General features: G+C 38.2%; 1 protein-coding gene across 1 annotated transcript in view; it reads left to right on the forward strand.

Annotated features, from left to right (window-relative positions):
* Nucleotides 1–1,999: 1,999 nt before the first annotated feature.
* Nucleotides 2,000–15,270, forward strand: part of lrmda (leucine rich melanocyte differentiation associated) — a 312,728-nt gene continuing 299,457 nt past the window's right edge. The window contains exons 1-2 of the mRNA XM_038293086.1: nucleotides 2,000–2,274; nucleotides 2,885–2,985. Coding sequence (XP_038149014.1) covers nucleotides 2,233–2,274; nucleotides 2,885–2,985 — 143 coding nt within the window. The 5' untranslated portion in view covers nucleotides 2,000–2,232. The remainder of the gene's footprint in view (nucleotides 2,275–2,884; nucleotides 2,986–15,270) is intronic.

Here is a 15,270-nt window from a genome sequence, read left to right on the forward strand (position 1 = left end):
TCATGGGCAAGACACTGTCTTGGTGGAATGAGTGGGTAACAGTAGAGAAGCTGCAGAGGGTTGGGTTCGACTACAACTCTGCTTCCTGGTCTGCGCCCTGGGCTAATAGCGTTTCTGAGGATTAATACATTTGCCAAGATTCCTAGAAAGAAGCCAGTTCAGCTATCTGTCGGTAGTACATCCCATGCAGGGGTTTTTCCTCCCAGGAAGGTTCCTCCAGTACCTCAATTTCCAGCTTCCACTTTCTTAGACATTCAGTGAGCACCTCACCCCTTTAGCTATTAACTAAAGACAGTAAATTAGCATAGTGTGCCCCCTGAGTTAAATTTTTTCGCTATCAATATTTTTGATATGGTAAAATGACATGTTTATGCTCCTGTACCTTAACCTAAAATTTTATGAAAATAAATGTAACCTGATGTGTGATGCCAATCTGTTACTCTGTGAATTAAGGACCTTGTTGTCTTATAAACAGAAACACAGTTTTAGAACTGAAACCAAATTGTAGAACAGAAAGCAGAAACACAGACAATAAAACATATTCAAGCAGCTCTTAGCAGCTAGAACTCATCCTTGCTCTTATACAGTATGATCAATCCTAGTTCTCCCAGTTGTTGATTAATTATGTTGAGTAAACCCTCTTAAAACCTGTTGTCTTTGCTAATTTTTCCACCATGAAAGGTAATTCCTATCGGTAGAAAAAAGTGACATTTGTAAAACTTAGTTTACAATCCAGTGAAATACAGTTATAAAGCAAATTAGTTCAGTTTCAAATCATTAAATGTTTAAATTATTAAACACAGTTTTAATTCAGGTTCATTTGCCTTCCATCCATTATCTGACACGCTTTTTCCTGAGTGGGGTCGCAAGGGGTGCTGGTGCCGATCTCCAGCTGTCTACGGGCGAGAGGCAGGGTACACCCTGGAAAGGTCGCCAGTTCATTACAGGGCAACACAGAGACAAACAGGACAGACAACCACTCACACACACACTCACACCTACGGAGAATTTAGAGAAGCCAATTAACCTAACAGTCATGTTTTTGGAGTGTGGGAGGAAGCCTGAGTACCTGGAGAGAACCCACGCATGCTCAGGGAGAACATACAAACTCCATGATGCAAGGCAGCAGTGCTACCCACTGCGCCACTGAGCAGCCTTTAAACCAATAGATTTAGTTTCAAATTTTGCATGTATAGATTTATTCTGTGCAATTATAAATCAGTTCCTGATAATTAAATACAGCTAATGGCACAAGCTTCTACCCATATAAAACATTGTTATATTATGTGGAAACGCATGAGCACTATTGGCATGTTTTTGGTAAGAAAACATAGATAGTTTTGTTGAATATTGTTGATAATTGTCATATATAGAATTGTTTCTATGGTGAGATAATAGATGGTGGTATAATAGGTGATGCTATGTGGAGGAGCACACAACTTACATGAATCCGGATTAGTCAGGGCAATCAATAATTCATTTCATATGGCACAATGTTTCTGCTCATACTTAGTTGGGTAGGAGACCAAAACTGGCTCCCGCCAAGAGGCCAAGATCCTCCTTAATTTGGCCCTGAAAAAAAACAAAACTTATAAGAAGTTAAAAGTAATGCCTTATCCCTTCATACCCTCTGAATGCATATTTGAATTACACATATAGAAAAGCATTAGGCTACTCTCATCAACCAAGATATTTCTCTTTTTTCTGATATAATGGCCAATACTGGCTCTTTATGGTTGCTTTCTAACATTTATTTTGGTCTTTCATATATGTTTATCTTTGGTTTAGGGTTTACAAATGTATCATTTTGTAATTAGAACAGGTGTGATTTTTTAGGTCCAACAAATGGAGCGAGATGCTCAACTGACAGTAAGCACAATTTTTCTCTCTATGTGGAAAAAAAATCCGGTGCAGGCATCAGGAGACAGTCAGCAGCACCGAGCTGAATGAGTTAATGAGCGGTGAGCGCGTGCTTCCGCAACACTGCGGGTCAGCTGATTCAAGCGGCACGCGGAAACAGTGAAAGGCTGTTTAGTTTCAAAGCGTCAGAAAACCTCCACAGGAGCAGCTCCACAGCAGCGCGACATTCACAGAAATCAATACTGGATGTGGACAACGTGCTCGAGAACACCAGTTCTGTCTTTAGCCTCTTAAATAATTCCTTCTGTTAATAATAAAAGCTTAACATAAAAACAAACAAACTCCAAAGTGCCAGTTCCAGAGGAGGACGTGATGGCTCAGAGGGAGTCACCGGTCGTTTTAAATGGGACTCAAGTAAGTTCTGCACTTAAACTGTCAGACCGTCTCCTCTTCTAAAATATGCTTTAATTTTGAAATAGAAATTATTATAAAAACAAAAATTAATTGTCTCTGTTTGGCCTCTGCAGTCATGTGACAAAGTCACTGGCATTACACACATGGCTTTCAGTTTTCAGTTCATTATTCAGCTCAAATGGACGTGCGTCACGTTATTATGTCAGAAAACGTAAGATATTCCGTATTGCTTAATATATTAAAGTAGGCACATGCTCCTAATAACAATGTAACAGTGTCATTACAGGTGAGACATAGCTGCTTTTATTTACACCAGTCATTCCTGTTGGCAGCAGGTTGTTGCAATGTAACTATCTCCAGATGTTATCAGGATTTCTTCTATTCATCTTAGTGTTAATATTGTATCATTTTACATCTATCGCATCTATTAGCACCAGAATAAAACAAATAAATAAATAAAAACTCACAGCACCTTAAGGTTTAAAATGGTGCCTGTTGAAAAACACAAAATTTGTCTCAAATGTAAATATTTTTGTTTGGTCAAGTAATCAAGATGAAAATTGGTCTCTGTATTTATAGTATGTATGTTTTTTCTTTTTCACTCATAAAGATATCATACATTGGACATGACTCTAAGGACATCCCCAATTTTCTTGGTGAGACGTACGGCTCGTTTGCAAGACGACTGGATCTGAGTTTCAACCAGTTCAGGTAAGAAAAACTGAGCATAAAAAATATGGATGTTGGTGAGAAATAGTTTTGTTTTTTTATCTGCAGTGGCATGTAAACAGACATGATCAATATAGGAGCACCTCTCTCACCTTTACTGCTAAACTTTCAAATGGGAGAAAATAAGTTATGGTTTCAGGTATCTTGTTTTTTGGAATTATCTTTCTATTAAGCATATTAAGCATCTGTGGACACAATAACTCAATATCTTATTTACAAATTATTTAAATTAGTTTGAATATGTGTTTGCAAGTCTTCTGTGATACCTTTAAATATTCATACTTTGTATTGGAAGAAAATAAAAACAAGAGGAGAAAACCCTCATCATAAACCTGTCAAAAATATGTGAACTAAAAGCAAATAGGGTCCTTGTTTGGAATTTGGAATAACTATGCAAAGTTTTTCCTTTTTGTGTAACTGAGCTCCTTGTGGACCATTTACTAAATGAGTGCAGTTAGTTTTAAGGCGAGCTTGTAGTTTACATGTTTGTCATCATCTTCACCAGGCTGTTTAGATAAGGTATCCTTTTTAAAAGTTCAGCATGTAACGTCTTTCCTACATTAATTAGTGTTAAAATGTTAGTATTCAGGTCTAGAAAAGTTATTTATTTATTTCCTACCTGTAAAGTCCATCTGCCTCACCATGCATCTATTCAACCATGAACTTTGCATTAAAGGTATAGTGGAGGATGTCCTTTTTCCAGGTGTATCATCAAATAAGTGGTCCTCCTAATTGTTAACACTCTGGTGATATGTTTACATAAGGCCGTCCTACATGCTCCTCCCCATTTTCACTTACCAGTGGTGAGTCTGACATAGTGGAAAAAATTTTAAATCTTCTTTTTGAAAGTTGCAAACAGCAAATTTTAAACATAGCGTGCACGAGGAGAAATGGGCTCATGCATGCTCTTGCACGCGTTTAATAGGCATTCCCTCTCAGGAGCAAGTACAGGGCTGTGCATGTGCATTTTTTTATTTTTAACAAAAGCCACAATTTCATAATTTTAAACAAAGCCACAATTAAATCAAATGCTTAATGTGCCATGCATTTATTTTTCTATTCAAAACATTCTTGCTTTTTACAAAGTGCTCTAGGACAGCACTCACAAGGGGAGATTAACATATCTTTATTATAAGTTGCAGAGGTAGCACCAGAAAGCAACCAATATTTTTTTAACTAACTGATATTTTGTTGTGCCAATAGCAATATTATGTACTGTATATGACTAGAGTTGACTTTGGAAGGCAAAGAAAAATATAATATAGAAGCTTTAAGCAAATCTTATATCAAGATGAATTCATTTTGGGAGCCAATTTGTGAAGTAGGTATTTAATCATTTCAATGTAATTTAAAACTTTTTAGGCCTAGGAAAGAACACCATAATGTCTGCTGGCTGTTAACGTTTAGAATTTTCCTTAATGATTTCTACAGATTATATAGATTACATCTATGATAACACATATTTATATGTTCCTTACGCAAAGATTTGTCAAAATGTATCCTGCATAGAAAGTACTACATTACTTTTGGGCTAGTTAAGGAAGCAAACATTGACACATCAAACAAATGCGTCATTTTTGAAAATTCTTTCCTTTCAATTTGAACTGACATCTCTCGTCAGACAGTGGAGATGTTCTCATATTGACACCGTGACTTCAATTCACTGTCAGCTCTAGTAAACCAGGTGTAAATAGATGCACATCTTAGGGAAACTCAGTGGACTGCCTTCAGCATTATGCACTTCTTCTTGCTGCCTAAGTCAAATCGAGAGGGAGACATTGCCAGAGCTTGTTGTAGCTAATACGCTTATTTCTGTCAGCTCAATTGACAACAATCATCCGGCAAGCTGACAATGAGTCAAAACGAGAAGCAAGAAGCTGTCTCTAGCTTTAACAGAGTCCTGTGTGTTTTGGTGTGCTGTACATACGCTTGGTTCCTGTGGAGGCTTGTGCACCTGTGCTCATGCGCATCTGTCTCTGGGAGCACAATTGTGAGTGGCTGGGCAGGTAATGGCAGGAGGAAATTATGGTAGTGGGCTGTCACACCCACACCTCTGCCTGGCTCTGCTGTAGTGTCAGCCTGTCTCATCAATGTTTTGAGAAGTGTGGCTCACGGTGAGATTTCTGTCTTGGGGCGGGCTCGGTTTGGGTTGTGTTGTCCACTTTGTTCCAGGTCAGGTGTATACACATTGCAGCGAGGTGGCATGTGCTGCATTGACATGAGTTCTGCCTGTGACTGGAGTGCAGTTTCAGTGGCTGCATCTGTTACATTCATTGTCATCACCATAGACACATTGGGATTGAGGAAGACACATGTCTGTGTCTATCAGAGGTGATCCTTAAAGTGTTGGAACAGTGTGGTTTATTTTTCACATAAATCACACTCTGTCTTTATAAACAAATAACCTTGATGTATTCTTAAACACTATAATACTGTTGTTATTTTTTTAGTATAAAGTAGGATATGAAAGAATGTGAACTGCTGTCTTTGCAGCTGCATGAATAATTAACATACACATTTATTCCAGTCCTAACTTTTTTAATAATGATCAAAGAAAAGTACTTGGTAATTTGCAAACATACATCTGAGATGAATTTTTATTTTTATTTTGTATCTATCCATTCCTCTCCTATATCCTCTTGTCCATCTGGGTCAAGAGAGGGTGGTCAGGTACACCCTAGATAGGTCCTGGGCCAATCACAAACAACAAAGGGACATACAGGAGCAAGCAACTCAAACCAAGGGGAAATTTGGAAACACCAATTAACCAAACAGTTGTGTTTTTGGACTATAGGAGGAAGACAGAGTGCATTGAAAGTATTCAGAGAAAAACCGTGCATGCATTTTATATAGAAGGACACCAGGTGCTTATTTATTTCTTTTTTTCATTGGGCAATTTTTCGGTGTTTCATGCATCATTTTCAAGGGCTTACTTATGAAACCAATCAGATTATGCATAGTCACAGCAACTTTTAAGAAGAGGATTTGCTGTTTTGTCAATCTGCTAGTTTTTCACTTCCTCCTACTCTTTCATAAAACCTTGTTACACCAAGAAGCTGTTTTTTTGTAGACAGAATGTCATCCGTTTAAGCCCCTACCACATACCAGTGCTATATAGCAAGTTATATCAATCCACACACCCATCTTCTCCTGCCTATCTACGCCTGTCTATAGTGCTGGTTACACTCCCCAGCAGTGCGTTGCTGTGAGGTTGTCGCAGGTATGAGGCAGACATTTTTGATTTATTCTCAATTTTAAAGCGTGGTCTGCGCTATGTTATTCCACGCCACAACGCAAGAGGGGAAAATCACAAACTATGGGTCTAGATATGACCGAGGCGTTGAGGACGATGGGGCAAGTTTGTCCAACATTGGAGGGACATGAGTGTGAAAAAGAGCGGGGATCCAGGTGGAAAAAGGGTCCCTAAAGGGCATTCCTGCAAACAAAACATGCCGGTAAGGTATCACAGGAAATACTCATTAGTAGAGCGGATGTAGATTTGACCAATCAGAGGCCCCCTGTCTGTGGTACTGTCTGTGGTCACCTACAGTTTGGGAGAGGTGCAGCAGAGTGTCTCCGGAGGGGGCGGGGACGTCTCACTGCAACACTGACGCAGACAACCAGTTTCAAAGTATAAATAAGACACAAACACACGCATGCACGCACGCACACACGCACACACACACACACACACACACACACACACACACACACACACACACACACACACACACACACACACACACACACACACACACACACACACACACACCTAAGGACAAGTTAACCATGCCAATTAACCCAATAGTCTGTTTTTGGACTGTGGGAGGAAGCTGGACTACCTGGAGAAAACCCACTCATGCACGGGGAGGACATGCACAAATGAAATGGAATTGAACCCACAACCTTCTTGCTGCAAACTGCGCCACCGTGCAGCCATGTTGTATGACTCTTTTAAGAAAAGAAAAAAACAACTGTTGATCATACACTAAGTTTGAGGTTTTAGAGACATGATTAGTTAAACTTTATCCTTTTTAGAGTAAAATAAAGTTGTAGTCCAGATAATCATTGGTCAATGTTCACAGTCTTTCAGTACAGGGCAAGACAAACTAAATAAATGTTTAGAAAAACAAAGCAAGTAGACTTAAGCTTTTCTGGTTGCTCTTTGTCAGAAGAACTTTTTCCAGCTCAGAGTTAGTAAGGGAGAAACAGCATGTGGAATCAAATCAGCAGAATGGCTCTTCCCCAACAGATTAACCCTTGAAAGTTCTCCCTCAGTAGCTCTACACTGGCAAAGCTGTTCAGACGAGTGGAACATCTTCAACCATAAGGAATGTAGTCTGATTGTTTTTGTTTTTTAAACCTTTTTGTATTTATTCTAATAATATTATTTTGTTTGACTTGCACCGATAAGGACTTTGGGAGCCTATCAGTGATCACCAAAATCAGTGTCTGTCGACCCTAATATTCTGATGTTGCTGATCATAGCATCATATCCATAAATGCTTTAATACTGCTGTCTTATGGGGTGTGCCTTGGTGGCACAATGGTTAGTGCACTCAACCCATGTATGAAGGCCTTAGTCCTTGACGAGGGCAACCTGGGTTCGAATCTGACCTGTGTTCTTTTCCTGCATGTCTCACCCACTTTCCTGTCAGCCTACTGTCCATAAAACGAGCCACTAGTGCCGTAAAACAAAAAAATATTGTTGTCTCATGTACATACACATTATATTAAGTATACAAAATAGAGAATGAAAAGACATCATGAATTGACCTCTGATTTAGTGACGGAGGCAGTGAAAACAAGTTTAAAAAAAATCAAAATTGAAGAGAAAATACTGTTGACAAAGAATGAAGTGGGGGGGGGGGGGGGGGGGGTACTCTTTGTGGGTGACTTTCACAAAAGAGATTTGAATTTAGGCCTAGAAGGACTGTTTTGTCATTCTATCACCAGCACAGACACTGACCGGCCGCCGCCTTCTCTGCCACTCTGTGAAAGCCTCTCTGATCTACCGTTATCCTCCTCCCACCCACAGCAGTTATCTGATCTAAAGGTTTGCAGCGGCAAGCTGCCCCCTCGATTCACTGGTGCAAATCTACCTTTTTTCCCCAAATAATAACGAACAATTGAGTAGTTGCTCATCTATTTTAGAAATACAACACACTTTAAACAACAGAGTGATGATTCACAGCACTCCTTTTATTTAACTATTAAATGATAATTGACTCTTACGACATCTCTAACTGATCATTATTTTACCTCTTCTTTCTAAGTACAATTTATGCCACGGGTTTATATTTATATACTGCCTTTGAAAATCCAAAACCTAAGTAAGAGTGGTTATAATGCTGAACTAAAAAAAAATAAAAGTATATTTATTCTCCTAAACATGGGGACATGTCAGGAAAGTGAAACAAAACCAAAGGCTCTTTGATTCCATATCACCTTGATCTTAAATGTAGAGATTAACCTGCTTGTGTTTTGCACAAATCGCTATATGATCTGAAACAATGACAATTCCCTATTTAACATTGTAAAGATATACGACAGATATAAATACAGAAACACACACACACACATTTGACTACAGTATATGTCTATGCTTGTCTCTGTGTGTGTCTAACAGGGTTTGTGTTCACCCAGGCCATGTTGGTGATGGCAGGCGTTTTGCATTTTAATGACAAATCAAGTATGCTAACTCGCATTTTAAAACGAAAGTGCTCTAAATGTCGCCCGGCTGTCAAAATGAGATGTAAGTAGTCTGATGAAAAGAGAACAAAGAAGACAAAGTAGGGAGGCCTGGAACACTGAGAAATGAAATAAAACCTTGTATGGCCTGTCAACTGTGTCGTTTTATATTCATATCTGAGGAACATTATAGTATTACTCCGCCGCTCAAGCCTCACTCATCTGTCTCCTTGAATTCGTCACAGACGGCACTCTGTCTTTCAAGTTGCTTTATGTCAACACTGGAAGGGGCCTGCTAATTGACAAATGAGTGTCACAGACATCAAGTGCTCCTTTTCTAACCAGGCTAGGTACAGTTTGGTTGTTTGATGATGATGGGGAGGGGAGGAAGAAGGGAGGAGGGGGGTCCTCTATTGGCAGAAGCCCAGTAAGCAGCATTAGACTGGCCCTATATGAGAAGTGACAACAGGAAGAGAGCCTGTCATTGTCTTGCCTAAGTGTTCAATCTGCAGAGATGCCGGTATGCAGATAAAGTGTCAGTTAGCAAGAGCGGATATGAAACATTGGTAGTATGAAGTCCTCAAATCACTTAACTGGGAGCGCAGTGTGGGTATTTCTGGTAATAGTGGTGGGGTACTGTGTTCTGCTGAGGAAATGTATTGCATATCCCATCTATCAGGCCTGTTTAGGCACATATTCCAGGATAACCTGATCTGTATCTCATAAATTAAGGAAAATGCAGAGCTCTCCCAACCCTTAAAGATTTAAATAGATGAAAGGGACACGGTCTAGCAGGAAATAACTTATTCATTTGAAGAACAGCAATATTTTGTATCATTCAGTGAAACTGGGGGGAAAAAAATTTACCATTTTAATTTTCATTGGGATGTTTTTTAAGGATGTACCACTCTTGGGAGCATATTGGGGTGATATTGAACAGTGGATGTGGACACTTAATGGATAACTTGTCTTGTTCTTGTATTTCTGCAATTTGAGATTAGATTTTTTTCTTGTGTGTGTGCATGTGTGCGGTGGATCCTTGCAACCACTTTGCCATTTGTTTAAGGCAGTTGAAAACAATACAGACAAGAGTCTCTGAGGATTTTGAAAAGAAATAAGATATACTTTTATTAAAATCTTTTGTGCAAAACAGCAATATTAAGGTGATGCAAATTTCCTTATTGGTGGGATAGATTGCAGAGCCATATTAAAGTCTTCCAGCTCTGGAAATGCTTTTGCATATGTTACATTATAGTTAACAAAGCTAACACCATTTTATTTTAATTTCATGCACAGAGTAATTGAAGGAAAATGATGCATGGTTTATTATATTCTGCACTGATAAAAGTGGAAAATGCACCCTGCAAGTATTCACTATGACTCTTTGAATTGTTGTACTACAAAACCTCACAGCAGTTATAGCAACAACAACTAATCTGACTGTATGATCTGGTACAATTATCTCTGTAAAGAGCCTTGAGATGACTTGTGTTGTGAACTGGCACTATATAAACAAGCCAAATTGAACTGAATTATAGCTGTAAAATGTGTTGATGGGTTTACCTAGTTTGCACATTTAAAGATGGAGATGGTCTTTTATTTTTCACTGCAAAGATGTGTAAGGTCAGATGTGACCATACACATCTGCAAGTGTCAATTTTTAAGCCTTGGATTGGATTTTGGTCAGGATTTTGACCGTGCTATTCTAACATATAAATGTGCGGTTATCTAAATTATTTTATTCTATCTCTTCCTTTATGTTTATGGGCATGATTCAGCTAGTAGATTAACTTTCTATTACTATGCAGCCTTTAACCTGTTATTCTCCAGGATTTTCCATCATGTTGCTCCTTGCCTCTTCCCTTTGCTTTCTCTGTTTTTTTCAATAAATGCTCTAAAGCATCACACAGCCACTACCATGTTTCATGGTTGGGATGGTTCGTTTAAGGTGTTAACCACACATAACATTTTGCAGAAATCCAAATCCAAATTTAATGTTCTTCTTGTCTAGCCTGTAAACTTAAAGGTATTAAAGAGGATTTTTCTCAGAAATTAAGTGTCCAGATTAATCTAAAAAACTGAATTAATTGATGGATGGCATTCTTGCACTTATGGTTCCCACCCAAAACAAAATTAAAATCCATAATCTCTGGCCGTGGTGGTGCTTACAAAAACTTAGCCAATCCACTTTGCCTACTATCGAAAGTGGTTTTGCTACTTGTCAGTAAAACATTTTGCGTACGCGTGGCAATGATGTAGCAGAAGTACTTCTATGCTTGTTCGCTGGTGCTGTCTTTTTTGAGCTATTTGTTTACACTTTTGTGCAAACTGGAGCATCAATGTTCGAAAAGAATCCTGACAAACCTAACCAGAAAAGAAATCAGTTTTTCAAATCTAGGGTAATTAGCAAGATGGTCAGCATTAGCTATGAGGATCGAACATTTTTAAGGGTAAAAAACTGACTTTATGTGGCGATTTTCTCATCATGGAATGTTTTTACTACAAATATGCTGGTTTACTTTTTATCCATCGTCTCTTATGGACAAATGGAATATAAACAATCTAAGATTGTTTTTTTTTTCAATACGGCCTCAGGATCATTTCAAATTTTGGGAGTCAGAGCTTTGTTTTAGAAATTCTGATTCAACATGCTGCTTTATTTTTATTATTTCTGCTTTATTGCTCATGATGTCCACAAAATATGCTTGGCGGTTGAATTGTGGAGAATCTATGGTTTCTAAGGATGTATAACATGTCTATATTGATAAAAGTTTATCCGATGTTATTTTCAAGTATACTGCTGTAAATACACAAAATGGAGCGCTGGTGTTATGGCAGGCAGGTATTTGTGGACATTTATCTGTCCACTAAAATTCAACTTAAGGGCATCCAGGCATGGGTGCCCTAAAATTGAGAGTTTTGATGGACAAATAAATACACACATTAAGGATTTCTTTAAAATTTACCTTTTGGTTCATATTGTAATCCGTTTTCTCATTAGTGTGTGAGAGGGGAGGTAATTCTTGGCAGGCAGGTATTTCTCGGTATAACACCAGCAGAGGCGTTTCCAGTGAAGTGAAAAGAACTCTTTGTCATTTCCATGGCTTAAGATGTTGCTTTATGACATCAATCTGATTTGAACATCTGCAGCTCTTCAGTTCTGACCTGTCTGCTGTTCTGTTTTGTGTTTATGATGATCTGTTAACTAAAGTTCCCTAACAAACTTCGGAGGCATTCACCAAAAAGCTATATTTATCTATTCTTTATTTGTTAAACATTTAACGAAAATGTACTTTATTTATGACAGTAAAGAGGGTGGAACATAAATGCATTACACGTCTTACTTGTGAGAAATATTTTGCAAACTCATGCATTATTTCCCTTTATTCTTCATTAGTATTTTGTGTTTGTTCACATATAATCCAAATAAATTAGTTTGTTGCTCTAAGTTAAATGAAAGGAAAAACGTTGAGATATCCATCCCAACTATCACGGGGCCATCTGTGGGTGCATAAGTAAAGAATGTGGAAAGACAGTAATCTGAACTTTGTTAGATTTCCTAAATTTTAGATTCACTATAACCTTTAATATAAAGCTTTAGTATAATTTCTGTTTAAGCAATCTATGTATAAATAATTCCCTAACACTTTTCTCTGCTTTGTTAATAATAAAAACTTTTGAATAAAGTTGTTTACTTCAAAAAGTTCTACATCCTGAAATCTAAAGATAACTAATTTGATTTTGACCCACTTCTACCTCCACTGCTCAGCTCACTAAAACATTCACCCTCAACTTTTCTCAAGCATTCTTTGCTTTATTACTTAACTAGATTGGCACACAGCTACTTTTAGAAAAAATTTAGTTCCTGTTTTTTGAGCTCAACCAATTTCCTCTCTGCAAAATACCGACTGGCTGCTAAGGACTGTTAAGTGCAATTAAAAGTGTTGAGAAATGTTGATGAATTAAATGTATTCACTACAGATTTTGTACCACAGATCAAAGCTAGAATCATGTTTTTTTGTTGTTGTTTTTTTTCCCTTCAGCCTTGCCATATTTTTTAAGGAGTTTTGTGCATTTTGTGTCTTTAGGTTAGTGTTTTTTAAGCTTCATGTGGTTAGTTGGGGTGTCAGTTTTAAAACGTGAGTTTGCCAATGACAACAAATCATTCAGTTAAAATGTGCAACGTCCCCACTATTGCTCAAATCCCCAAAGAATATTATGCAAGATATGAAAGCAAGTCCCACAATCCCTTGCTCTTAAGTTTGATGAAACCATATTGGTTTACTTGTCTAATCTTAAAACTTTCTAAATGCATTTGGTTCATAGGGCATTTTTGGTGTGAAGTAGTTAAACTCCCATGAGGAATAAGATGTTGTGTTACTTAAAAAGAACGTTTGACCACTCTAACCTGCTTTTATTCAATTATTAAAATAACTGAGAAAAAAAAAATTCTGAGCATTTCTATTAGCTGTGTTTTTTAGATGACAAATCTGAAACTTTGGAAAAACTTTCTTGGTGACTGTTGGCTAAATCATATAACAGATCCACTGTGACTCATCAGTTCACTTTAGAACAACCATGTAAACTCAAAGATCTTGTTTCAAATTATCAGTTGTACAGCTACATTAAAGAAGGTGTTGGCAAATGTTACTCCTGTTGCATGGTGTAACGCCAAGCTAACACTAAATACGGTGAGGGCATGCTGCAGAAAGTCACACTAAATTCTGCAACCATGATGACCCAGCTGTAGCGTCAGGTTCAGAAACTGAACTTAGGGAAACAAACAACCTGAAAACATAGGTTCACGCTCTTTCTGGGAGTTGTTGGTCAAAACTGACTAGCTCTGTATATGAATATCCTTTTACATCCTCAAACAGCCCCTCTGTCGCCTCGTGTTTCTGTTTTGCTGCTCTGTTTTTGCTGTCAAGTTTGCATAGGTTGATTTTATTATGAAATTAACCTGGATTTTTTTTTTCCTCTGGTGCCTCTCTTTTCCTTTATGGCTTGTGAAATTCAGGAACCTGACCTAATAAAACGTTCTTCGGCAGAATCACTTTGCCTCGGTAACTGCACCTACACCGTGGATGTTCAGTGTGGGTCTTGTGTTGCAAAGCTTAGCTATTCCCTCGTCTGTTCCGACACACTTCTAGTCAGATGGCTGGAGGAAGACTAGTGCACATTTCCCTCTTTGACTGTTAAGAAAAAAATCTGTACACAAATAAAAAGGACTAGGATAGTAAGAGTTAAAAGGGCAACATCTATTACTCCTATTTAGATAACACTGTTTTAAGAATGCCCTACCCAATGTAGTTCAAACTGAACCATGCCTGCTTACCTGTTTAGTATTTCCTTACTTGCTTTTTGTACTAACCGAAGGACCCTTTCTAATGAGGATCACTGAGAGACGGCCTCTTGTACCTAAACCTTGATGTGTTTTTTTTTAAATCAGTGAAGAAAAAGCTGCTGCCATGTGTCCATGCTTTAAGACAGTAAAGTAACTGGCCTTGTCTGACTGTATCCACACAATGCATTTTACGCTGAGTATAATGTATAGGGTGTAAATTTTTATCTGATAGTTAAAACGCAACAAACGGACTGAACACATCACTGTCAAGAGCCTCATCAGCTTATTCTCCAAGTTCCTCTCATGTTCAGTCAAAGGCCGTTTGTGGCTTAGGATCCTGAATGGAAAAGAACATTTTTACCTTCTTTTTGTCCACATTATATTTACTGGTGAGGGATGTCGTTTCTTTTATAACTGCGTCACATTTTTTATTGTATGTCCCTAGATGAATGGCGTGTCACCGACACCGAGATTTACAAGCCTTCATCTTGCAATGGTTTAGCATTAGAAGGGCCTGCTGACATCTCGCCAAAACTTTGGAGGAGGAGAATAAAAGCTGACATTTTATTGGCTCAAATAGAGGGGAAGAGAGGGAGAGGGAAGAGTTGGGTTTGGGGGCAGGGGGGAAAGGGAGCAAACTCTGGGAAGGAAAAGCGATTCTGTTTCTTTACTTTATGTTTTTCAGCATAGCCAGCTGTCATGGGAACCCTGCTAAAAAGGCTGAATTTATTGGGTATTATTTAGAAACTTGTCAGCAGTAATGACTACAGCTATGATTTCAATTATCACCCACTAAATATAGCTTCATTCACTACCCTGCCGGCTATAATGAGCCACCCTGACATCATTCCTCAAAAATTCGATACCATGCAATTTTAATATTTTATGTTGACCACTGATTTAATTTTGCTCTCTGGTGCTTGGCATGTGGTAAGGTCCCACTCCCTCATGCACTGTTGGACAGTCAGAGCTATTGAGCTCAAAGCTGTCCCAGGGTTATATTTTTCCTTTATTGACAGAAATCCAATTAGTTTTAGTACACAGTCTGGCTGAGTAAAAATGGGTCTTAAAATCAGCAATATGTTTCCTTGGTGTTTTAGCCGAGTGCAAAGCCAGTGATAGATCTTTATGATATGAGCTGACGGGTTCCAAGTGGACTCGATCCCTTATTTCTGTTTTGGCATGTGAAAAACAAACTGTTCATGTGATTTAGTCATTTTGATAGGCGCACC

This window comes from Cyprinodon tularosa, unplaced genomic scaffold (assembly GCF_016077235.1).
Source record: "Cyprinodon tularosa strain WSP-4 unplaced genomic scaffold, ASM1607723v1 ctg32, whole genome shotgun sequence".
NCBI classification, from domain to species: domain Eukaryota; kingdom Metazoa; phylum Chordata; class Actinopteri; order Cyprinodontiformes; family Cyprinodontidae; genus Cyprinodon; species Cyprinodon tularosa.